This window comes from Hypanus sabinus, chromosome 16, assembly GCF_030144855.1.
Source record: "Hypanus sabinus isolate sHypSab1 chromosome 16, sHypSab1.hap1, whole genome shotgun sequence".
Taxonomy (NCBI): domain Eukaryota; kingdom Metazoa; phylum Chordata; class Chondrichthyes; order Myliobatiformes; family Dasyatidae; genus Hypanus; species Hypanus sabinus.
Window position 1 is genome coordinate 88830053 of NC_082721.1, and position 26989 is coordinate 88857041.

Sequence of the window (26989 nt, forward strand, 5' to 3'; positions counted from 1 at the left end):
ACCTCTCAAGGCACAAAAAATCATATCATATTACCTCAGTATTCCCTTTCTCCACTCTATCTGTTTTGCAATTTATACCAGTTTTCTGTCTTTGCGCTGCTGCCACAAACAACAAATTTCACATCAGTGACAATAAAGCTGATGCCGATTCTGATTCTGAATCACTTAAGGCAAGCTCAACCACTGACTGACTGTTTGACTATAAAACAAATGAATCATTACACATCATTCTTGTTTTTAGAGCAATCCGATTTTAATTAAGACATACACTCAGTGGTCATTTTATTAGGTAACCTGTACACCTGCTCGGTAATGCAAATATCTAATCAGCCAATCATGCGGTAACAACTCAATGCATAAAAGCATGTAGACATGGTCAAGAGGTTTATTTGTTCCTCAGACCAAACATTAGAATGGGAAAGAAATGTGATCTAAGTGATTTTGACCATGGAATGATTGTTGGTGCCAGATTGGATGGTTTAAGTATCTCAGAAATGGCTAATCTTCTGGGACTTTAACACACAACAGTCTCTAGAGATTAAAGAGAATGTGAGAAACAGAAAACATCCAGTGAATGGCAGTTCTATGGGCGAAAATGCCTTGTTAATGGGAGGTCAGAGAAGAATAACCAGACCGGTTGAAGCTGACAGGAAGGTGACAGTACCTCAAATAACCACGCATTCCAACAGTGGTGTGCAGAGGGGCATCTCCGAATGCACAACACACTGAATTCTTTAGTGGATAGGCTAGAGTGGAGAAGACCATGAACATAAAGAAATACACTCAATGGTCACGATACTTGGTACCCCGTTTGTTTCACAAAGAGAATCGGAAGGGAACATCTTTTGTCCAAAAAAAGTTTGATTACCTGGAGCCCAGTAGGACCAAGGGGTCCTGGAAATCCTCGAATGCCCTCGTCACCTTTCTGACCTCGCATGCCTTGCTGCCCTCTCGGACCGGGTTCACCGTCAGCTCCCTACACACACAAAATAAACATGCATGATTCTTGCTGATGACATGTCCAGGAGGAGTGAATGCTGCTGTAAGACACAGGCAGATAGCGATGAAAATACACAATAATATCCCAGGCAGAGACAAAGGGCACTTTGAATTATACTCCAAGGGTAAGAAGAACCATTGATAATCGAGAAACCCACAACAAGCAACCTGAAGTGTTGACTGTTTCTCTCTGCACAGATGCTGCCCACTCTGTTGGGTGCTTCCATCTCTGTATTAGTGCCAATTTCAAGCATCAGCAGTGATTTATTCTGGTACTGAAATATTTTCATATTTGGATTTTTCAGAATTTATGGAACATACAACAGTACACCCCATAAGGTTTCTCTGACCTTTTAATCTACTTCAAGATCAATCTGACCCTTCCTTCCCACATAGTCCGCCACCTTTCTTTCAACAATGTTCCTATCTAAGAGTCTCTTACCTGTGCTAATGTATCTGCCTCCACCACCACCCCTGGCAGTGTATTCCACATAGTCACCACACTCTGTTTAAAAAATCCATTGCTGCCATCCCTCCTATACTTTCCTCTATTAACCATAATAGTCTTCCCTCTCATTTTAGCAGTTGTCGCTCTAGGAAAAGGACACTGGTTGTCTCAATATCACCTCACTTCATCCCTTGCTCCAAAAAGAAAAACCATAGCTTGCTTAATCTTTCCTCATTAAGACATGCTGTCTAATCCAGGCAGTATCTTGGTAAATCTCCTCTGCACCCTCGCTGATGCTTCAACATCCTTCCTATTTTCTCCTGAAGCCATTTGACCCATCAAATCTATGCTGGCTCTTAGTCCCATTCCTTTGTGCATGTGTCTGCGTCCTGTTCTTTCACACGTTCCCATTCAATCCCCCCAATTTTTCAGCCACCCATAAGGGATTGGTGGGGGGTGGGGGGGAAACCAGAGTATCCAGGAAAGTCAACTCCCTCAAAGCAGAGACCGTGCAGACTCCACACAGGGAGCACTGAAGTTCAGAGTTAAACCTCAGGATTTTGAATATAGCAGCAGCACTATCTGCTGCATCAATGCGTGACCCTACTCTGACTGGGTAAGATTATAAAAGCACATGTGGCATACTTCATAGTTTTGAATACTTGCTCTATAGGGGCAAAAGCTCAAAAGACCAAAAACCAACATTAGCTCCCAATTCAAATCCATAGCAATGATAAAGTAGTCTGTGGTGAGATTATTCAACACCACCCAGGAAATTTGTTATGGGATTTTTGGAGTCAGCCAATATGTGGTCCCAACCTATTCTACATCATTGAACTGTTGTGAGGCAATGTGGGCTGCGGTGTCTGTCAGCCAAGTTAATTGCTTCCCTTTGTCTTGGACTTTCCCTCTCACAGTGCATTGTTGCCTCTGCCCACCTGTGTCACCCCTCGACTCCAGCTCAGATTACCCCACACCCATTAAAACCTTGTGAAAGCCTCTGAACCAGTTCCCAGGGCCACACAATGGAACTATCCCCCACCGTCCTCCAAAAAAATGCCCATCTTAGTCCATCCACCAAATGCACATCTCATCCCACCCCAGATACCCACTGGTCGGCATAGGGCAGGTGCCACGTTTACATTGCTTTGGCATTTTTATCATGGAGATGACAGATGGAATAACATGTCCTGCTGAAACTGTGAGACTCAGTGCAAAATTGTCTGCCTCTCCATCAAAGAGAGGCATTGCACGATTAGAAAACAACTAATCTAAGTTGTAAATCCACTGCCCCCACTACCTTCCTTTAAAGCAAATCTCCTGAAGAACACTGAGGTCTGCCTTCTCTAGTCTGGAATGCGCCACCTCAACACAGATGCCTTGGGGTTGTTTTAATGACTTTTCACCCTTGACAACTGACCTCAAGAGAAACATGGGGTATTACTAGGCTAATAACAATGAGTATGGAATCATATCATAAATGGATCTTCACGTGAACAGCAACAGCAGAACATGAAGTGGAAATTATACTTACAATGGGACCATGTTGTCCAATTGGGCCTTGAATCCCCATTGGGCCTGGAGGACCCTATAGGAGGAAAGACAAAGATGTTCTGAGTGTATTAATGGTAATTAAACTGGCACTGATTGCTCCAGTGTTGACTTATTTTCTTTTGAACCTTAAATAGCTTCTGAACTAGTTAAAAATTTCTCCATTCGTGGAGCTTTGCTCACACCAGCTCAACCCTAAACAGTAAGCTTATTATCAGCAGTGAGCAAATAATATAATTTTTGCTGTTGATGGAAAATGGGATCATTTATTTACCATTGAAAATTAACAGAGGCACTTAATTGATTAAAAAAAATAGGACTGAACAGATTATGTGCGTCTTCAAAGGAAAATACACATTTATCTTAACTCTGTTTATTTTGTTACCGTTACACAGGATACTGAAGAAATGCAACAAGACAGGTAGCGTCCATGGAGGGAAATGGACAGTTGGTGTTTTGGGTTGAAAGCTTCCACCTGGACTAGCAAATTTGTTTAACACAATTTCTGTTTCATAAAGCCATATATGCTCTCCTGTTAATAATGCACCACTTTTTACCATTTCATTGCGTCTAACAAGAATTGCACTAGCAGTCCAGATAAAAGGTCACGATCCAGAAACTTGACTATCCATTTCCATCCACAGGTACGTTTCTCCAGCATTTTGTATTTGCTACAGGTTCCAGCATCCACAGTGGGTTTTGTCTGTTTTTTGTTAGTCAGCCACTTCCTGAAAAATGCCAGTCTGTTCCCCTCAATCCTGTGAACACTCACCACATTAATTACATTTGTTAAGGTGACAGGTAAGGGGTGCAGTGCAAAAAGTGGAACCTTAACAAATACGTGCTGGTAATCCAAGTACATTCCATCTACTGAGCCCCCCCCATCTGATGGAGTTTCAAACTACTCTAGCAAATCCATTAAACACACTTTCTCCTTCATAAAGACACCCTATCTTCCCGAAAAAATAATGAAACGTGCATTTTATACTTACATTGCTTCAAGTAAAGTTAGTAAAATATACACAAACGTGAAAATACACACACCAAATAGTGCTTTAAATAAAAGAAGAATTCCACTGCCTGAGCTGACTATAAAATGGATGGACTGGTGTTTAAGTTTCACTGATGGTCTGTACATCAACAATGTCTACCCCTCTACCACTCAATGTTCTGGCCTGTTCCAAAAATACTCAGGAACTCATTATGTACTTCCATGTACACTCCTGTATAATTTATGTTTTCCTTATGAATGTTGTGTCTCTAATGCAATATGCCTGTGATGTGTATATATGCACAACAAAGAAGCAGGCAGGAAAAATTATTGTGGACACTACCCACCCTGAAAGCTGCCTTTTCCAAAATCCCCTTCTGGAAAAGCACCACAGGGCTATTCAAACAAAAATTTCACACCACCTTAAAAGCTTCTTCCCCCAGGCAGTTAAACTGATCAATAATTCTAGTTAGCCACATCTCCTCCTTCTGTCTAATACCTTGGGAGATGAATAAGTGGGTAACAGTCAGGAGAGGGAAGGGCAGGAGTTATATGCTAGAGAGTACCACTGTGGCTGTCCCCTTTAACAATAAGTACTCCTTGGCCTACCGGGGGGGGAAGCAACAGTGGCCGCACCTCTGGCACAGAGTCTGGTCCTGTGGCTCAGAAGGGCAGGGAAAGGAAGAAGGCAGCAGTGATAGGGGACTCTATAGTTAGGGGATCAGACAAGAGATTCTGTGGTCGCAGGAAAGAAACGCTGATGGTAGTTTACTTCCCAGGTGCCAGGATCACAATTGTTTCACATCATGTCCAAGATATCCTGAAGTGGGAAGGTGAACAGCCAGAGGTCGTGGTTCATATTGGTACCGATGACATAGGTAGGAAAAGGGAGGAGGTCCTGAAAACAGACTACAGGGAGTTAGGAAGGAAGTTCAGAATCAGGACCTCAAAGGTAGTAATCTCAGGATTGCTGCCTGTGCCATGTGACAGTGAGAATAGGAATTACATGAGGTGGAGGATAAATGCGTGGCTGAACAATTGGAACAGGGGACAGAGATACAGATTTCTAGATCATTGGGACCTCTTTCGGGGTAGGTGTGACCTGTGAAAGATAGGTTGAGCTTGAATCCAAGGGGGACCAATATCCTGGCAGGGAGGTTTTCTAAGGGTATTGGGGAGAGTTTAAACTATTTTTGCTGGGGGTAGGAACGAACTGGGTGAAACGATTTTTCACCCAGAGAGTTGTAGATCTATGGAATGTTCTGCCTTGGAAGGCAGTGGAGGCCAATTCTCTGGATGCTTTCATGAAAGAGTTAGATAGAGCTCTTAAAGATAGCAGAGTCAAGGGATATGGGGAGAAGACAGGAACGAGCTACTGATTGTGGATGATAAGCCATGATCACATTGAATGGCGGTGTAGGCTCGAAGGGCCAAATGGCCTACTCCTGCACCTATTGTCTACAGTATTGCCTATTGAACTGAGGAGACGGAGGAAGGGGTTGTTGGTTCATGTATAGAGAAAGCCTGGAGACAGTGCAAGTGGGAGGATAGACAGGTGATAGAGAAGGGATACACTCAGACCGATAGTTTGAGATGTGTCTATTTTAACGCAAGAAGCATCATGGACAAAGCAGATGGATTTCAAGCATGGATCCGTACTTGGAGCTATGATGTTGTGGCCATCACAGAGACTTGGATGGCGCAAGGGCAGGAATGATTACTTAAGAGTGCTAGGCTTTAGGTGTTTCAGAGAGGACAAGGAGGGAGGCAAAAGAGGTGGGGGCATGGCACAGCTGATCAGAGATAGTGTCACGGCGTCAGGGATTATCTACTGAGTCTCTGTGAGTGGAAGTTAGAAACAGGAAGAGGTCAGTAACTCTATCGGGTGTTTTATATAGACCACCCAATAGTAATAGGGACATTGAGGAGCAGTTAGGAAGACAGATTCTAGAAAGGTGTAATAATAATAACAGGGTTGTCTTGGTGGGAGATCTTAATTTCCCAAATATTGATTGGCATCTCCCTAGGACAAGGGGTTTAGATGGTGTGGTGTTTGTTAGGTGTGTTCAGGAAGGTTTCCTGACACACAATATGTAGATAAGCCTACAAGAAGAGAGGCTGTACTTCATCTGGTATTGGGAAATGAACCTGGTCATGTGTCAGGTCTCTTAGTAGAAGAGCATTTTGGAGATAGTGATCATAATTTTATCTCCTTTACCATAGCATTGGAGAGGGATAGGAACAGACAAGTTAGGAAAGTGTTTAATTGGGGTAAGGGGATATATGAAATTATCAGGCAGGAACCTGAAAGCATAAATTGGGAACAGATGTTCTCAGGGAAATATATGACAGAAATGTGGCAAATGTTCAGGGGATATTTGTGTGGCGTTCTGCATAGGTACATTCCATTGAAACAGGGTAAGGACGGTAGGATACAGGAACCATGGTGCACAAAGGCTGTTGAAAATCTAGTCAAGAAGAAAGAAAAGCTTATGAAAGGTTCAAAAAATAGAGATAGAGATAGAGATCTATAAGTTTATAAGGCCAGCAGGAAGGAGCTTAAGAATGAAATTAGGAGAGCAAGAAGGGGCCATGAGAAGGCCTTGGCGAGAAGGATTAAAGAAAACCCCAAAGCATTCTATAAGTATGTGAAGAGCAAGAGGATAAGACATGAGAGAATAGGACCGATCAAGAAAGACAGTGGAAAAGTGTGTATGGAAAAGGACGAGATAGCTGAGGTACTTACTGAATACTTTGCTTCAGCATTCACTATGGAAAAGGATCTTGGCAATTGTAGGGATGACTTACAATGATTTGAAAAGCTTGAGTATGTAGATGTTAAGAAAGAGACTGTGCTGGAGCTTCTGGAAAGCATAAAGTTGGATAAGCCACCGGGATTGGACAAGATGTACCCCAGGCTACTGTGGGAGGCGAGAGAGGAGATTGCTGAGCCTCTGGCAATGATCTTTGCATTATCAATGGGGACGGGGGAGATTCCAGAGGATTGGAGGTTCGCAGATGTTGATCCTTTATTCAAGAAAGGGAGTAGAGATAGCCCAGGAAATTATAGACCAGTGAGTCTTACTTCAGTGGTTGATAAGCTGATGGAGAAGATCCTGAGAAACAGGATTTATGAACATTTGGAGAGGCATAATATGATTAGGAATAGTCAGCATGGGTTTGTGAAAGGCAGTTTGTGCCTTACAAGCCTGATTAAATTTTTTGAGGATGTGACTAAACACATTGATGAAGGTAGAGCAGTCGATGTAGTGTATATGGATTTCAGCAAGGCATTTAATAAGGTACCCCATGCAAGGCTTATTGAGAATGTGAGGAGGCATGGGATCCAAGGGGACTTTGCTTTGTGGATCCAGAATTGGCTTGCCCACAGAAGGCAAAGAGTGGTTGTAGACGGGTCATATTCTGCATGGAGGTCGATCACCAGTGGGGTGTCTCAGGGATCCGTTCTGGGTCCCCTTCTCTTCGTGATTTTTATAAATGACCTGGATAAGGAAATGGAAGGATGGGTTAGTAAATTTGCTGATGACACAAAGGTTGGAGGTGTTTTGGATAGTGTGGAGGGCTGTCAGAGGTTACAGTGGGACATTGATAGGATGCAAAACTGGGTTGATAAGTGGCAGATGGAGTTCAACACAGATAAGTGTGAGGTGGTTCATTTTGGTCGCTCAAATATAATGACAGAATATATTATTAATGGTAAGACTCTTGGCAGTGTGGAAGATCAGAGGGATCTTGGGGTCTGAGTCCATTGGACAGTCAAAGCTGCTACGCAGGTTGACTCTGTGGTTAAGAAGGCATACGGTGCATTGGCCTTCATCAATTGTGGTATTGAGCTTAATGTGGTATTGAGAGGTAATGTTGCAGCTATATAGGACCCTGGTCAGACCCCACTTGTGCTCACTTCTGGTTGCCTCATTACAGGAAGGATGTGGAAGCCATAGAAAGAGTGCAGAGAAGATTTACAAGGACATTGCCTGGATTGGGGAGCATGCCTTATGAGAATAGGTGGAGAGAACTCGGCCTTTTCTCCTTGGAGCGACGGAGGATGAGAGATAACCCGATAAAGAAGTATAATGTGATGAGAGGCAATGATTGTGTGGATAGTCTGAGGCTTTTTCCAGGGCTGAACTGGCTATCATAAGAGGGCACGGGTTTAAGGTGCTTGGAGGCAGGTACAGAGGAGATGTCAGGGGTAATTTTTTTTTTTTTACGCAGAGAGTGGTGAGTGCGTGGAATGGGCTGCCAGCGATGGTGGTGGAGGTGGATATGATAGGGTCTTTTAAGAGACTCCTGCATCGGTACATAGGGCTTAGAAAAATAGAGGGCTATGGGTAACCCTAGGTAATTTCTAAAGTAAGTACATGTTCAGCACAGCCTTGTGGGCTGAAGGGCCTGGATTGTGCTGTAGGTTTTCTATGTTTCTATCTCAGTTACCACACTGTCTAAAATGCTGTTTAGATTGTAAATACATGCTGGCATTTATGCGCATTTTATTTCATCGCCGTAAATTAACTTGTGTTTAGTTTTATATAATTCTTCCATCTTACAACTGTTGAATGTTTTTTGTTGCATATTGTGCCCTTACCATCACACCACAGCAAATTCTGAATACATGAAATGTATATGGTGAATAAAGTTGACCCTGCAAGTAAGTTTTCATTGCACCTGCGGATACATATACTAGTGCATGACAATAATTTTGACTTTGACTTTGAACGAACCAGTTCTTACAGTGTTCATCTCTCTCTTTCTTGTTTTTAAGATATAAGAGTGTTACACTACAATTCTAAAGAAACCATCGCTGGACCAACAATTTAACAGCAGAATTATTAATCGGGTTGACATTGGCCAACGACAGACTTGCTTCCAACATGTATTCGAGGGTAATACATTTAGCTTGGAGACAGCTCCTCCGCCAGAGCTGGATGTGATTGTTACTCACTGCTTCTCCTTTCGCTCCTTTGCTGCCTTTCTGTCCTGGTCTTCCCAGCTCCCCCTGAAAAAAAGCACCATTTAAAAAAATGAACAATTCAGTGGTGTTAATCTTGTGTTTCTCAGAGACAAAGTCACCTGTTCTGACCTCCCTTCCAACAAAATCAATGTGTTTCTTCAAGATGGACCATGGCTATAACAACCCCAGCACATTGACAGTCCCTCTGTGGTTTGGCTGACAAATCATTTGAAGAAAAACAGGCATGGTTATTAATAAGATCCACAGTTTGGTATCCTGAAGCTGGAGATGTCTGGAAATGGAATGTTCTTTATATGTGTTATCTCAATATTCAGGGGCAAATAATATGTTCAGGACCACATGGACCAAATGAATGGAAAATAGGCAGAGATATTTCTTTGTACAGAGGTCAGCGACTGTCTGAAATTCTTTACTAAGTTCCTGGATACAAGCTGAGGTGATCAAGATGCTTGGGTAAAGCACCTTTGTCTTCTTGGATCATCCCACCCGAAGCTGAGCTTGCCTTGACTGTCAAATATTATGGTGATTCAGATGAAAGATGACTTGGTAGAAGTGTACAGCCAGAATATTTTTCTGAGGGCAGAAATGGTTACTATGAGAAGGTGTATTTTAAGGTGATTGGAGGAAAGTATAGTGTGGATGTCAGAAATATGTTTTTTTTTTAACCCAGTGAGTGGTGAATGCTTGGAGTGCCCTGCCAGGGGTTGTTATAGAGGCAGTGCATTAGGGGTATTTAAGAAACTCATATAGAGGCAATTGGATGAGAGGAAAGTGGAGGGCTAGTTTGATTTAGGAGTGGAATAAAAGGCTGACACAACACCATGGGCTGAAGGCCTGTACTGTACTGTACTGTTCCATGTTCTGTATTCTATAATGTCTTGAAATAATCTGCCCGAAGGTGGCCAGATGAGAATCAGCAAGCTGAGTGTCTGTGAACAAATTCACAGAGATACCAAGGCCCGTTCTAATCGTGAGGATGCTATTCCTTACGCAATGACAGGACTGGCAGGCCACATGCAGGATGCCTTTCAACATGCCGAAGAGTCTCTCATTCCCTCCATCATTATTCCTTCCTTGCATAAATCTACATAATTCTTTGCCATAGGAGAAATCAGCAGGAGAAATAACGATACTAACTTCTTACTTCATTCTTTACCTTGCATATATATGTCACAAGAAACAGAATGCTGCTCTATTAGAGATGCTCTTTGCTGCATGGGTGGGTGGGTTGCTAAGGCAACTGTGATTATACAAGTGTGACCCTGAGTGTTAACTTGACCTGGAACACGAACAGCAAAGCTGCATGAACTGCCCTAACACACAGTAATTGCAACACTTACATTCCCAGTGGAGGGATGGTGTAGTAGTTAAATATCCAGTGGCTGAGTTCAAATCTCACTTACAAATGCTGGAGAGCTTAATTTCTGCTAATTCAATTTAAGTGATTAGTAGCAATAATGGTGACTATGAAGGGGGATGTCCTTAGCCATCTATTCACTGTTGCCCTCTGCACGGAAGTTAACAGAATGTATTTCAAAGGGAGAATAGAAAATTCTCCAGCTGGTGTGCTTAGTGCTACCAATCAGGGATGAATTTCAGAATCAGAATCATCATCACTGACTTACTGCATTGTGAAAATGTCTTAGACATATACTATATACATAGCTAAGACTTTTGCACAGTCCTGGAGTAATTTTACATATTGCACTGTACTGCTGCTGCAAAAGGAAAAAAAAACCAAACTTTATGACAGGTGTGAGTGATCATAAACCTGATTCTGAAATGGGTCTCAATCGTGGACTGAGAGTGAGAAGGGGGCAGGGAAAGTGGAATCATGGTTGGGAAAAGGGGAAGGGAGAGGGGAGGGAGTGGGAAACACCAGATACATTCTGTAATGATCAATATATGAATTGCTTGGAATCAAATGACCTTGCCTGGTGTCTCAGGGCTGTGCAAGTCCACGCCTGCATCAGCCCACAATCCTGGCACTCTTTCCCTGCCACCTGTCCCACACCTCTCCTATGGCACTTCTCCCTTGCCATTCCAAACACTCTTGGCTCCTGTTGGATTTAAAAATTCAGTCTCCACTCTACTTTGACAAACACAGTCCCGTGTGAAAGTCCTGAGGCACCCTAGTTAAATACAGTATATGTGCCTAAGACATTGCATAGTATTGTATGTTATGAAATTTGCTGTTTTGTGTAGCAAAAACACAAATCGCTACAAATTAGAAATATAAATAGTTCTGTGGTAAGCTAGGTACACCTGTCTGGACATGCCTCTCTGCTGACTGCTCCTGTGGCTCCTCCCACAGACCCCAATATAAAGGTGATTGGAGGCACTGCTCCCCTCTCAGTCTCCGAGATGTTGTGCTCTGTTTTGCTGCTAATAAAAGCCTATCGTTCGCCTCCCGTCTCCAAGAGTTATTGATGGTGCATCAAGTTCAGAGAGGATTAACAAGCTGGTGATGGGTTTCATTGATCATTCAGAAATCTGATGGTGGACAGGAAGAAGCTGTTCCTGAATAACTGTGTGAGTCTTCAGGCTCCTGCACCTCCTTCCTGGTAATGGTACCAAGAAGAGAACATGTCCTGCACAGGGAAGGTCCTCAGTGATCAATGTCATTTTATTGAGGCATCTCCTTTTGAGGATGTGCCCGATGATGAATTTCTGTTCTGACAAGGGGTCTTCGATGGGAAACGTTAACTTTCTTTCTCCACCGATATTGCCTGACCTGCTGAACATTGCTCGCCTTTTCTGTTTTGCTCTCAGACTTTTAGTGTTGTTTCTTTAAAATCTATTTTCATGAATTTCTAGGCTCAGACCACCCCTTATTTAGTCTGGTCTACATGTGAGTCCAGACCCACACCATTATGTAAGAATATCTCTGGAGCACTGGGAACAAATTTGTAAACTGTTATTTAAGGAAAGGTGTTTCACTGGAAACTGTCTAGAAAGATTCAGAAGGATGATCACAGATATAAGGGGCTTATCCAACAAGGAACAGTGCCAGTAAAGTAAATTACCTGGTCGTAGGGTTTAGGAAAGAGGATTTTGCAGTTGCTTCTGTTCACACAAACAGTGCTGAGACTGAAAGGCTTGAAAGCTTCACTTTGAGATGAGTGAAAATAACCAACAGCTGTCCAGGTCTAATTATATTAACAGCACGGTCAAAAAAACAGATCAGAGCATCTACTTCCTTAGGAGGGTAAGGAAAGTCCGCACGTGCCCTTTGACCATCATGGTTTTTATTCATACACTGTGTTCAGCAATCTACCTGAATGCATCACAGCTTGGTACGACAACTGCTCTGCCTGTGATGACAAGAAACCAGCCTTCCTCCATGGTCTCTGCCTATACTTCTTAATATGGTCAAGGACCCCATCTTGAACATTCTTCGCCCCTCTCCTATCGAGCAGAAGATACAAAAGCCCTAAAGTACAAACCACCAGGCTCAAGACCAGCTTCTATCCTGAATAACAGACACACAATTCCGGAGGAACTCTCAGGTCAGGCAGTGTCTGTGGAAAGGAATAAAGAATCAGCATTTTGAATAAAGAGACCCTTCATTAGGACAGTTTGTATCCTGCCGTTATAAGACTATTGAATAGTACCCTAATACAATAAGATGGACTCTTGTCCTGACAATTTACCTCATTGTCTTCCTGCAGGATACTTTCTGTGTCACTGTAACACTTTATTCTGCATTTTGTATCACTTTGATGCACGGTTGTAATGAAATGATCTGTATGGCTGGCATTCGAATGAAAGCTTTTCACTTTACCTCAGCAAACTTGATAATCATAAACCAATTTGGACCCTCTTTTGGAAAGCCATCTGAAGCATCACATGTGCACGGCAATGATTGAACCATCTCCTGTTAATCGAGAAATTGCAGTTTCTCCTCAGCAACCTTGACAGTAAACCCACAAAGAATACCTGCACAATGACAGGTGTTAGTATGCTTCAGGGTGGCTGAGATGTATGTGATTCCCTGGAGCAGACACCCCAGAAATGTTGGACCCAAGTGGTAGAATATTCCATGTAGATCTCAGTAACTAAAGTGACCTCTGATAGAGTACTTCAGGTTAAAACATTTTAATTCTTCAAGCAAACCATATAAGTCACTTTGACAATAGTGCTCTGAGAAGATGGTAATTGTTTGATAACTGACATCTTTAAGGTGGAGTATAGATGGGAAATGGAATTGATGAGCAGATGGGGTGATAGAGGAAAGAGGAGGAAACATATTCATGTGTGGTTGGATAAACACGTAGCAGAAAGGGTCCCAGACTCATGGAGAGATACAGCATGCAAAAAGGCCCTTCAGCCCAGTTCCTCCATGCTGGCTGTTGCCTAGTTGAGCTGGTTCCATTTACCTACGTTTGGCCTATATCACTGTAAACCTTTCCCATCCATTTATCACTCCAAATGTCACTATTATACCTGACTTGACCACTTGCTGTGGTTACTCATTCCATATACTCAACAACCTCTGCCCCTTCAGATCCCTTTTAAATCCCTCCCCTACCTTGGAAGAAAATAACATTCAGTTTTTGTACCTCGCATGATTTTATAAACCTCCTTAAGATTATTCCTCAGCCTCTTACACTCTAAAGGAAAAAAAATTCCTAGTCAATCCTTAGTTCTCAAATCTTACAATCCTGTAAGTCTTCTTTGCACCTTTCCAGTTTAATGACATCCTTTCTATAGCATGGTGAACTGAACTATTGGCAGCAATCCAAATGTGGGCTCACCCATGCCTTGTCAGTTGTAACATCAGCCCTGAATTCAATGCCTTGGCCAATGAAGGCAAGCATGCCAAATGCCTTCTTCACTATCCTGTGATGGAAGTAGGTGCTGACAGAGTGATCCAAGGACTAGGCTAATGTGAAGCATAAATACCAGCTTGGTCTCCTCTACTGCCACTGTTACATACTCATGTACAGTATATTTTAACCCTTACACGTTGTGGTCAAGCTTCCCTGTGTGTTACATACTGAACGTAAAGGGCATTCTGGGTAGATAACTTACAGGTAAATAAACAGCTGCACCTTTGTTCTTCCCATAATGACTGACTACAGGGTGACAAGTGTTCACATGATATTTATTGTTTTGTTCCCTTTGACAAGAAAAGTCTGTGTGCAACGCTGGGGTGCACCAATGGGTAATGCGGGTGAACAAAGGGAAGACGCCACACACCATAAGAAAACGGCTGCGGGAAGTGTGGTGAGTGATATCGGAGGGGAGAGAAAGAGAACGGGATGGTTAAATAAAACAAATAAGAGAGGAAGAGAAACGGATGAGATCTGTTAACAATCCTGGGATGTGATTGTATTTGAAAATGGCGACAAAATGTGGGAATATGGGGCTGTATGATGAAATAACAGAGCAATGGAGTTCATAAACTGAAAGATTTGAATATTTTGCACTAACAAATCAAATTTCAGATGATATCCATGTTCCAACTCATCTGACTGTGAAGTGGTGCAAAAACGTTTAATTTATTACGCAGTCTAGTGCAACCTGCTAAGCTTGACGATAAGCTGAGCTTTGGTGGTGGCATGGATAAAAAAAAATGGATTGAAGAAAAAGATCAATTAAATGATACAATAAAAATATGTGGCAAGAAGAAACCAGATAGACATTCCAAGGAAAAGCTGCTAGAAATCAAAGAGTACCCATATGCAAAGCACAGACCAGCATTTCTTTTGGGAAAAATATGACTGTGAAGGTATCTGGAACCCCGAAAAGTGGCATGCAGCCTTTTGTCCCCAGTTCACTACTGGAGGAAATAAAATCCTCCATGCTTCAGATTTGGAGACAGCAGCTTTCAAGTGAAGAACTGCAGATCCACGAGAGAGAATAAAGGAAGAATATCTTGATGTACTCAGTCCTCAGTGAAGTTTTGGAGGTGGCTGCCACACGACTAATACCTCCAATAGTTGATGATCTGGAAGCCCATTAGAAAGTAGAGAATGAAATATTTTTGGGTTGGGTTGCCAGTGGAAAATTGGAAGTGGGTGTATAATAATATCAACAACCTTTGATCAGGATGGCAGGACAAAGACTTGTGTGACAGAGAAGTTAGAGCAGGACCCGAGTCACCCCAAACACAAACTGTTTCAGCTGCTACCATCTGGGAAACCATACCACAGCATAAAAGCCAGAACCAACAGGCTCTGGGACAGCTTCTCCAGGCCATCAGACTGATTAATTCACACTGATACAATTGCATTTCTATGTTATATTGACTGTCCTGTTGTACATACTATTTATTACTAATTACTATAAATTGTACATTGCACATTCTTACAGAGCCTTAACGTAAAGAGTTTTACTCCTCATGTAGATGAAGGATGTAAGAAATAAAGTTAATTCAATCAGAAATAATAGCACTGATAGGCTTTGATGACAAAGTGTTCTTGGAGGATCCAAGACAGGCAAAGAGGTGGAGGAAGAGATCAGAAACCCGTAAAGAAGGTTTAAAATGCAAGGGTGCTACCCAACCAGAGATACCTGCTGCTTCTACATCAGAAGCTGACCAAGAAGTTTCCAGGAAACAGTCTTGCTTGAACCATCATTGGGGGACTTCAACTTCAATGAGTTCTTCAACACGGGGAAAGTGTACTTGGACTAGCATCGATGACTGAAGAGGAGCTTAGTGAAGGATATCGGCGTCAACCAGCTGGTACAGTCAATGGTTTTCAAGTAACCTAAGTAGACCAGGTAGTCACCCCAGTAGCCTGTGGTCTACCCTACACGAAGAGCTGGTCTGGAGCTGAGGATTCCATCTCTTGCTTCACAGCTAGGAAACTACTTTGTTCTCATTCTATCTCAATAAGGGGATTAATAAAAAAGGTTAATATTTTAGAAAAGCAAATATGGATGTGAAACTACTGCTATCAGTCTCACTGTACTGCATTCCTGAAATCCCAAGAGTGACCCCGTCTGGCAATTAGCTCCCGGTAGTGTTGCCCAAGGTGGTGAGATCAAGGAGGTGGTTTCAGGCAAAGCACGATCTAACCAAGTCCTCAATATGGAGCAGCTGGGAGAGGATGACACCTCACAATTGCAGTGAAGGCCGAGGAGTCTCCAGAAGTGAAGGGTCCCCAGTCGTATCGCACTCCATCCCACTGGACCCCAGCCCTGATCTGTCAAGGGGTATGTGGTGGCTGCCCATGCACCAGCCTTCCCACGTTAAACAAAGTCTCGCAGAGATGCTCTGTATTGAGGGAATCCACCCTAACATCCTGATATACTGATTGTACTGTATCTAGTATTATGTAGCCTGCTTATACCCTGTGTTCAAGATTCATTCAATTACTTTAAACAGCTGGTTTACTGGATCATATACTGATCAGGAGAGAGGTCAAAGTCTTGAGAAAAGATGAAGAAAAAACATTTTGACTGTTCTAAAGAGATTTCAGCTGGAAGTTTGGATTGGTGAAGCTGGGTTTGTTAGCTATGGAGAGGAGAGGACATTTGATATAGGTTGGCAGGACCGAGAATAGTTCATGTTGAGCAAGTAGGGAGAAACTGTTCCCATGAGCAGGACACAAAGATTTAAAGTGAGGCAAAAGAGAAATGATCTTTTTTTTAAAAAAAAAGTCAGGGAGCAGATGATGGAAACAAAGCGAAAAGGACAGTAATCTGAAGGAAATCAAAGGATGGCCTCCTTCTGTACATAGGCCCAAGATAATATTTAATTAAAAGACCTTCAACTAATCTGGTCAATGCCAAGCAGTCTTGACAAAAGGATCTATTGATCATACTCAGGTTAACCTCCAATTCATACCTATTGACCAAGCAATCAGTCCAATGTTGTGTTCTAAACAAATTAATCATGGATTCAATCATTTGATTTTATTATTCAAGGTAACAGGTCCTGCTACACCACTCTGTTACATCCATGGATCCAATTAACCCACTAACCCATATGTGGGTGGAAACTGGAGCACCCGTACGAAACTCATGCAGTCAGTTTCTGAGAATTAACAGCTAAAATAATGGAAGGGATAACATTTGAGCTGACTGCTCCAGGAACAGCAAAAGAACAGAGTCATGTTCACAGGGGACAATCTTTCTCTGAAGCAATGTCTCAGTGCCAGAATGAAACATCTTGAATTGTGTAAGGAAAAATTGACTGTTAGACAAACAGCTCATAAAATGCAGGCATAATGGTGAGACTGTGGCCCAATCTGTTCACCTGGATATAGAAAAGATCAGTAAGCCAGAAAGAGTGTGTAGATGATTCACTGGAATGCTACTGGGACTGGCCGGATTGACATAGAAAGAGAGACAGCATAGGCTGGGATTCTTGTTTCCACCCAGAGCATACGAGGCTGAGGTGTTATCTTACAGAGGGTTAAAAACCATGAGAGACATCAATAAGGTGAGGCTCACCCAAAATGTTAGCTGATCATTCCTCTCCAAAAAACACTCAAAAATTTTTACAGATGTACCGTGGAGAGCATTTAAGCTGCCTGCATCAACATCTGGTATAGGGGGAGTTACTGCACAGGATTGAAATAAGCTGTAGAGATTTGTAAACTTAGTCAGCTCCATCATGGGCATGAGCCTCCATAGTATCCAGAATATCTTCAAGGAGCAATGCCTCAAAGAGGCAGCAGCCATCATTAAGGGCCCTCATCATCCAGGTCATGCCCTGCTCCCATTATTACCATCAAAGGACAGGAGGCACACACTCAATGATACAGGAACAGCTTCTTCCCTTCTGCCATCTGATTCATGAATGGACATTGAACCCGTGAACACTACCTCTGCTCTTTTATTTCTATTTTTCCACTACAAATGTAATTTAATTATTTATATTTACACTAATTCATGGTTTTTCTCTATTATTATGTATTGCATAGTTTTGCTGCCACAGAGACATATGCCGGTGATATGAAACGTGGTTCTGACTCTGCCTGACATGTAATTTGTGTGTGTTGCTCTGGATTTGCAGCGACTGCCACGGGGGACCCTTTTGGACATGGTGGGTGGGGGGGATCTAAAACCAAAGGGCCGAAGTTTTTGCTGAGAGTGGAAGAATTCAAAGGGACAATCATTGAAAAGAGAGGGTGTATAGTGGGTACATGAAACAAGCTGCAAAGCAAAAGGGTACAATTACAATGTTTAAAACACAGCTAGAAGGATTTAGAGATATGGACCAACGTTGGGGACAGCGTAGGTGACTTGATTAGCATGGATATGCTGGGCCAAAGGGCTTTTGTCCCTGCTGTATGACCCTCAGTACAACATATTGTTATACCCTCAGGGTTAGCAGCTCATCTTTTGTTCTGTTGTCCTACCAGGAGATTTTAGAGTTGCTGACAGTTTTGTATTGAAAGGGAACCTCTCGATTAGATAAATCAGCTGTTTGCTATGAAAATTGTATTGTATGTCCTAGGATATGCAAAAAAAGCAAGACATTTTTGGCAAACCCAGCAGCTCAGGCAGCATCAGAGAGTTAGTCAGTACGGAAATGGGCCATTCAGCCCAGTGGTCTAGGCCACCCATTATTTCCATCTAAACTAGTCCCATGTGCTCAGGTTTGGCCCATATCCCTCTGAACCTTTCCTATCCATGTACCTGTCCAAATATCTTTTAAGCTTCCTCTCAAATTTTATTCCATACACTGGCCACTCTCTGAGTGAAAAAGTTGCCTCTCAGGTTCTGACTGAATCTCTCACCTCACCTTGATTCCACACCACTGGGGAAAGAATGTGTGCATTCCCCTTATGCCTCTCATGATGCTATACACCTCTATATGTTCGCCTCTCATTTTCCTGCACTTCAGTGAGGAAAGTCACATCCTGCTCAACCTTCCACTGCAACCCTCTCCCTTGGTTCCTAGCAACAGCCACACAAATCTCTTCACTCTTTCCATACTAACGGACTTTACCTGTAGCAGGGTAATCAAAACTGAACATAATAATCCAGATGTTCAATAGACTCACCAACATCTTGTCCAATTGCAGCTCAACATTCCAACTTCTATACTCAGTGCCCTAACTAATGAGGTTCAGCTTGCTGAAGGTTTTCTTTATCACCCTGTATACCTGTGATGACACTTACAGGAAACCATGGCTCAACACATCGATGTCATCATGAAGAGGACATAGCAGCAACTATAGTTCATTAGGAGTTTGAGCAGATTTGGTATGACACCAAAGTCTCTGGCAAAGTGGAGAGCTTCTGACTGGTTGCTTCACCACTGGTATGGAGGGATTAAAGCACGGTATTGAAAGGGTTGTCGACTCAGCTCCTCCACGGGAACAAACCTCCACATCATTGAGAACATTGCCAAAAGGCAGTGTCCATTAATAAGGACCCTTACCATTCATAATTTGCCCTCTTCTTATTACTACTATCAGAGAGGAAATCCAGGAGCCTGAAGATCTATACTCAACATTTTGGGAACAGCTCTTTCCTCTCCTCCATCAGGTTTCTGAATTGTCCATGAACCTATGAACATCACTAATGAAATATATTTCTCTTTTGCACTGTTTAATTTTTGTAACTTACAGTAATTTTTACAGTTTGTCTTACACTGCACCGCTGCCAGTAACCTTTAACACCTTGTCTAATCAAGAACCTATCAACCTAAATATACCTAAAAACTAGTCCTCCATAGCTGATGGTGGCAATGAATTCCACAGATCCACTAACCTCTGGCTAAAGAAATTCCTCCTCATCTGTGTTCCAAAGGGGCATCTGAGGCTGTACTCCTACAATCAGTAAATTTTCCTCATCTCTGTTCTGAAAGAATATCTTTCTATTCTGAGACTGTGCTCTCTGATCTTTGATTTCCCCGCTAAAGAAAACATCCTCTTCCCCTCCACTCTATCTAGGGCTTTCAATATTGAATAGGTTTCAATGAGATTTCACCACCCCCATTCTTCTAAACTTCGTGAGTACAGGCTCAAAGCCAACAAACACTCCTCACATGTTAACCCTTTCATTCCTGAGATCATTCTTGTGAACCTCCTCTGGAACCTCTTTAAAGCCAGCACATCCCTTCTTAGAAAAGAGGCCCAAAACTGTTTGCCATATTCCAAGTGAGGCCTCACCAGTACTTTATAAAACCTCAACATTTTGAGCCTGCAACATTCTTGCTTTTATATTCTAGTCTAGTGGTTGCCAACCCATCGATCGCGTTCGACTGGTCGATTTTTGAGACTTTCCCAGTAGATCCCGAAAAAAAAGAAAAATAAGTACACAAATACTGTTGAGAGATTGTTTCCGGGTTGTGGGGTTTCAGTTCCGTTCTTTCTGCCCAGTGCGCATGCGCATAGCTCCCCCGCACTACACAGTGTACTGCAGTGGTCCCCAACCACTGGGCCGCGCGGAAACAATATGAGTCAGCTGCACCTTTCCTCATTGCCTGTCACGCTCACTGTTGAACTTGAACCCACGTGAGGACATCCTAAACGCAGTGACACCCTCGCGCCAGTGTTTTCCTCGCGCGGCCGGCGGGAACTGCCGATGCTACTGGCTGGACAGATGGGTGCCGCCTCTAAACCTGTTTAGCACACTGAATGTTCATGGGGAACCTGGTGCTAAAATATTTGCAGACAACCTAATTCGGGCTCAGGGTTTTGTAAGTATTGGAGCAGCTACTTCCCTGCGATCTACTGAAACAAACTTTTGTTGGCCGATAGATCCTACAAGGGGGGCCGGTGGGTACAGGGACCTCTGGCCCTGACCTTGTCCTCTCACCCCACCCACTACCAGCTGCACCTGGCCAGGGCATCTGGTGACGGGTGGGCAGAGGCAGGAGTTTGAGGCTGGGAGGCTGTCTAATGAGGCAATGAAGCCCTCAAAACTGCTTCGGTACCTTGAGTCCAAGCACCCTGCACTTAAAGACAAACCCTCTCAGTTTTTTCAGCAGAAAAAACGTGAGCAGCGCGGGACAGCAGCTAAGTGCCAAGAGCCACAAAAACTAAATTGTGGAATAGACTGGACATAAGGAACCCGCCTCGAGTATCGCTGTATTCCCATTGTGTTTAACACCCCTTCCCACCCCCGTCGGCCAGTTTACAAGAATATTGTCAATATTAAACTGGTCCGCGGTGCAAAAAAGGGTGGGTACTGCTAGTGCTTATGCATTATTTCTACTTGCGGGTTACGGGGTTTTACTTCCGGTCTTTTTCCCCCAGTGCACATGCAGGTAACTAATCAATTTGGAGTTGCTCTCGCCTTGCACTAAGGCCGAGGTAGGGGATCTTGGGCTTAAAAAGTGGTGACCACCATTCTAGTCCTTTTGAAAGGAATGCTATCAATGCATTTGCCTCCTCACCCGTGACTCAACTTGCAAATTAACCCGTAGGGAATCCAACATGAGGGCCCCCAAGTCCCTCTGCACCGCTGATTTCTAACGTGTCAGTAGAGAGAGAGAAGCAGAATTAACATTTCATTAGAATATTTAAATGTTTCCCCAGTCTGGATGCATAGTTCAAATCCCAGGTGTGGAAAGACCCAACAGTCAGGATTTTGCTATTTGATAGGACAGTAAAGACATTGTTCTGGCATCTCAAACTCTGTAATACTGGTGGATTTCATTTCCTACACAGCATTAGTGAACCAGATGGGTTATTAATACACTCCAGCAGCTTTGCAGTCAATTACTGACACTAATGTTTCATTCCAGATGTATATTAAATCCCCTACTGTGGAAGGATTTGAAGAAAATCTGGGCTATTTTTACACAAAAAATATTGCAAAGGTATGTTTGTTTCTGTCTGTCTGTCACAAAAAGACACTGAACTCACACCTTTTATATTGAATAACAAGATTACTGCAAATACACTTTTTACTTGCCTTCCATAGCAATGTATTGACAAAATACAACTCATTCTGAACACTGCTGCTAGACTTTTAACCAAAACAAGATGAGGGAGCACATCACTCCTGTACTAACTACTCAGCATTGGCTTCTTGTACCTTTTAGAATCAATTTTAAAGTTCTCGTATTGGTCGTTAATGCTCTCAGTGGTCTAGATCCAGAGTACAGCACAGAATCAGTTTTATTTTATAATCCTGCTCGAGCTCTCAGGTCTTCATCCACTGGTCTCTTAAATTTAAACAATCTCCCTCAAAAGATAATTGGCAGAACAGCTTTTTTTGAAATAAACTACGCTCCTAAACTGTGGAACTCAATACCTAATACTCTAAGGGATGCAGACTCTGACACTTTCAGACATCAAGTCTAAACCTATTTATATAACCTTGTTTTTAACAAGCATCTTTTTGTCTTTTATTTTCATGGTTACTTTTTTCCTTTATTTTCACATTTATTCTTTGATCCCATTGTAAATCACTTCAGACTACATCATCTGTATGATTAAAGTTCTAATTATTATTATTATTATTCGTTCAAACCTCTGCATTATCATAGTGTCAATATTGTTCATACTCATGTGAGCTCTTTCTATCAACCAAGCATTCATTGGAAACTGCTAAATGGAGTTTATTGTTTCTAAACACCTTCAAACTCTGATAATTAAGATGAATACAAATCTACCAGCTGTACTGTGTATGTGTTAAGGAACTGTGATGTTAATTGCAAGGTTTCAAGTCTAAAACTCAGCTCAACTAGAGTGCTCCCTCTGTTGGCTGTAATTGCAATTACAAGATAATTTTAAAAATTAGACAACACACTAACAGTGCCTTCTAACCCAACAAGTCCACGCCACCTAATTATAAATGTGACGCATACCCAGTATCCTGTATGCCTTTGAAATGACTAATTAACCTAATAACTATACATCGTTGCAATGTGGGAGGAAACCAAAGCACCTGGAGGAAATTCATACGGTCATGGGGGGGATGTACAAATTCCTGACAGAACCTGGTCATTGGCACTATAATAACGTTCCGCTAACCGCTATACTGCTATTCTGTCCCCAAATAAAGTCAGCGGCTGAATAGAGACATGAACGCTGGACCCCAACTTAAAAGTTTGATTATCTACTAACTGAGCTCTTCTGGATTCTTCCCCCTTCCTTTCCAGACCTGATGAAGGGTCTCAGCCTGAAATGTCGACTGTTTATAGGTGCTGCCTGACCTGGTGAATTTGTCCAGCATTTTGTGCATTAAACTGGAAAACAGACAGCTAATATCACCAAAACAGTAACAGAAAAAGCTGGGAACACCCAACAGGTCAGTCAGCCTCTATAGGAGGAGAAACATAATCAATATTTCCAGTCTAAGATCACCCATCAGAGTCATCAGAAGGGTCATCAGCCTGAAATGTTAACTCTGTTTTTCTTTCCATAGATACTGTCTGAATTGTTCAGTGTTTCCAGCATTTTCTGTTAATAGTTTCAGAATTCCAGCATCTAATCCTGGAATTTTAACTTCCCCTAATAAAAATGGCCAAGAAATACACTTAGTGGTCACTTCATAAGATACACCCACTCGTTAATGCAAGTATCTATTCAGCTAATCATATGGCAGCAACTCATTGCACAAAAGCATGCAGGCATGGTCAAGAAGTTCAGTTATTGTTCAGAATGGAGAAGGAATGTGATTTAAGCGACTTTAACTATGTTGGTGCCAGATGGAGTGGCTTGTGTATCTCAGAAGCTGTTGATTTTCTGAGTTTTTCATGCATAACTGTCTCTAGAGTTTACAGAGAATGGTGAGAGAAACAAGAAAAAAAATTAAGTGAGTGACTTGGAATGCCTTGTTAGTGAGGGAGATCAGAGGACAATGGCCAAGAATGGCCAAAATCACAGGAAAGTGACAGTAACGCAAACAACCACGCACTTCAACTGTGGTGTAAAGAAAAGCATATCTGAACACACAACATGTTGAAACTTGACAAAGCATTGGATGAGCTGCAGCAGCAGAAGAGCCCAAACATACACTCAGTGATGACTTTATCAGGTACAGGAGATACACAAGAAAGGGGTAATCGAGCCTAAACAGTTGTTCTTTTTTTGTTACTGAATATAAAAACTGATAAAGATGGTAACATTTAATAAGTTGGATCACAAGTAGATGGCATGGTCTTCACTTGGTTGGATGAGTGCAGTGAGAACATCATTACCTTTCAGGACAAAGCAGTCAGCTTGATTGTCACCTACAGAACTGAACTCTCACAGCACAGAACAAAACCACTTGCCCAGTGAGTTTATGCGCACTCTTTGCAAGATAATCCCATTACCACAAGAGATTCTGCAGATGCTGGGAATCCAAAGGAGCCCACACCAAATGCTAGAGGAACTCAGTTCTGGTGAAAGGTCTGACCTGCTGAGCTCCTCCACCATGTGTTTCTCAGAATATTCCCATCATTCCCTTGTTCCTGCCACCGAGCCCAAGAAGTTAATTTCCCTCAGGTCCTATTTAATACCCTCTCGAAGCCCCCAACCCCACCCACAAAAGCTCTACTACCTACAAAATGTCATACAGCAACTCAACCAGACTACTCCAACCAAACACCAAACCTGAGACCTCTATCAGGGCCGCAGGTACATTGGAACACAATCACCTGCAGAGTCCCTGCCAAGTCATACATTGCCCTGACTCGAAAATATATCGCCAGTACTTTGTCATCACTGGGCATAAATCCCAGATCTGCCTCCCCAATCACAGTGGGAGGACCTTCATTAGACTTTGTTCAGGAGTCAGCAGTGGAAAGCATGAGCAGGTTCAAATGCCTGGGCAGCAACGTCCTCAAGGATTTATCCAGGGCCCAACACATTGATGCAGTCATGAAGAAGTCATGCCAGCCACTCTACTTCATTAGGAAATTGAGGAGATTTGGTCCTGTCTGTCAGAAAAGACTGGCAAATGTCTACAAATATACTGAACGAGCATTCAGTCAGATGTAGCCTCCAATGCACAGGAGTGCAAAAGGCTGCAGAGGGGTGTAGATTCAGCCAGTTCCAGCACAGACACGTCACCCTGCTATCTTCAAGAGGCAGTGCATTAAAAAGGCCACATTCATCATTAAAATCCTTCACTGGTCGAGACATATCTTCTTTATATTACTAACATAGGGGAGGAGGTACAGGAGTCTGAAGGCTCACCCTCAATGATTTTAACAACAGCTTCTCCCCATCTGCCATCAGATTTCTGAACAGTCCATGAACCTATAAGCACCAATCATCTTTTGCAGTCTTTATTGATTTTTGTAACTTATAGTAACTGTTATGTATTGTACTGTACTGCTGCCACAAAAAAACAAACTTCATGAAATATGTCAGTGGCAATAAACCAGATTCTGATTCATCACCACCTTCTGGACCTTACCAGCATCACTCACACCCTTTTAATGAACAGGAAAATTGTCATAAAATTCCTTCAGTGTCCCTTTTAAGCTTTACATCAACACACCAGAGAACTTGACAGACAAGAATGTTGGACTCTAATAAACACACCCTGGGTTATTAATATCATTGGGCTGCATCTCTAATCATTCTCATAAATCATGTACAAGTGCAGACACCTTGTGGACTACACCTGGAGTGCAGAGGAATGAGCGGAGATCTTCTGATTGGTTGGCTGTCCATCGTATCCAACAATGACAGTTAGATTTGTGCATTTCCATTGTGTGTTTGTAGGTGGCTGCTGAATCCAAGTTGTGAGTGATGTAGATGCCCACAATAAGGCAGAGACGCCCATAATAAGGACAGAGCTTTTTGCTTTCCTTCTTTGTTGGGCACCATTTAGTACAGCTTGGTGTCTCTCCTCCAGGTTGTTGAGAACGGTTCTAACCAAGGCTCACCAGCCACTTTGTCCTGTGCACCCTGTTCCAGCTGTTTTGGTCCAAGCCCAGTGAATGTGTGCAATGGTAGCTCTCACACAGCCTTTGAATCTCTTACAGGGCCTTGATTCCTCTTGACAGCTCACCATGTAGTAGCTGGTTAGAGATTCCGGAAGTCCTTTGTGGTGAACTATGTGCCTGTCTGGACACGCCCCCTTCTGACTGCTCCTGTGGCTCCTCCCACAGGCCCCTGTATAAAGGCAATCGAGGTCTGATTCTCTGCCTCATTCTCCAGGATGTAGTATGATGGTCACTCACTGCTGGTTCCTTCTTCAGTCAATAAAAGCCGATCTCTCGCCTTACGTCTCAGACTGAGTTATTGATGGTGCATCAATTTTATTGACTGAAAGTTTTAAAACATGGAAACCGTTTTATGTCCGGACCGGTTGGATTTGGACCCTCAAGACCCTGAAGCAGCTCTTGCTTTTGAACACTGGCATGCATGCTTCCAATCATACTTGGCGGAGCTTCGTGCGACTGACCCTGCCGTTATGCAAAGAATTCTCCTCTCGAGGGTCACCCCAAAAGTTTATTCCATTATCCGGGACCTGCTGACCTACGATGGGGCACTGGATGCCCTCAAAAGACAGTACCTGCGGCCGGTGAACACCGTCTACCCAAGTCATCGTTTAGCTACCTGGCGACAGCGGCCTGGAGAATCGAGCGCCGAGTTTCTCCGAGCACTACAGACACTCGTCCGAGCTTGTGACTGCAAGACGCTCACGGCAGAACAACATGCGGAGCTGCTAGTACGAGATGCCTTTGTGACAGGACTGAGGTCAGTGTATGTGCGCCAGCGACTGCTGGAACACTCCGATCTTACCTTACGCTCGGTGACCGAGACGGCCAACGCTCTGGAAGCTGCGCTGCACTACGCCGACGCTGTCCAGTCGTGCGATTCCCCGCCAGTTCCGTGGACGCCTCAGACCCCGCCACCGCTGGCTCCCGCGAGCGAAATCGCCGCTGCCAGTTGCGATTCCACGAGCTCCCCGAACCCGACCACGGCGGTGGCCCGTCAGAAGCACCCCCGAAAATGTTGTCCAGCGCGAGAAGCGACCTGTTCCAGCTGCAGAAAGCGGGGCCATTTTGCCGAGGTCTGTAAGTCTAAACTGCGAGTGGAGTGCAGCGCTGCGGGTGAGACGTGGGGGCCGCCATCTTGCATGCCCGGATGTGGGCGGCCATCTTTGTCGGCGTCAGCATGCCCCGCCCCCGACCCTCCGATGCTTA

The 26989-nt window shown here is 43.2% G+C and overlaps 1 protein-coding gene and 1 pseudogene across 3 annotated transcripts in view; one reads left to right on the plus strand and one right to left on the minus strand.

The window, feature by feature from the left end:
- The window catches only part of LOC132406557 (collagen alpha-1(XI) chain-like), a 404353-nt gene that overhangs the window by 91393 nt on the left and 285971 nt on the right, over positions 1 to 26989 (minus strand). For all 3 annotated transcript variants that reach the window (XM_059992380.1, XM_059992381.1, XM_059992379.1), the window contains 3 exons: positions 8953 to 9006; positions 2982 to 3035; positions 869 to 976 (listed from right to left, as the gene is read on the minus strand). In XM_059992380.1, the coding sequence (XP_059848363.1) occupies positions 869 to 976; positions 2982 to 3035; positions 8953 to 9006 (216 nt within the window). The remainder of the gene's footprint in view (positions 1 to 868; positions 977 to 2981; positions 3036 to 8952; positions 9007 to 26989) is intronic.
- LOC132406564 (eukaryotic translation initiation factor 4E transporter-like) lies at positions 14547 to 15944 on the plus strand (annotated as a pseudogene).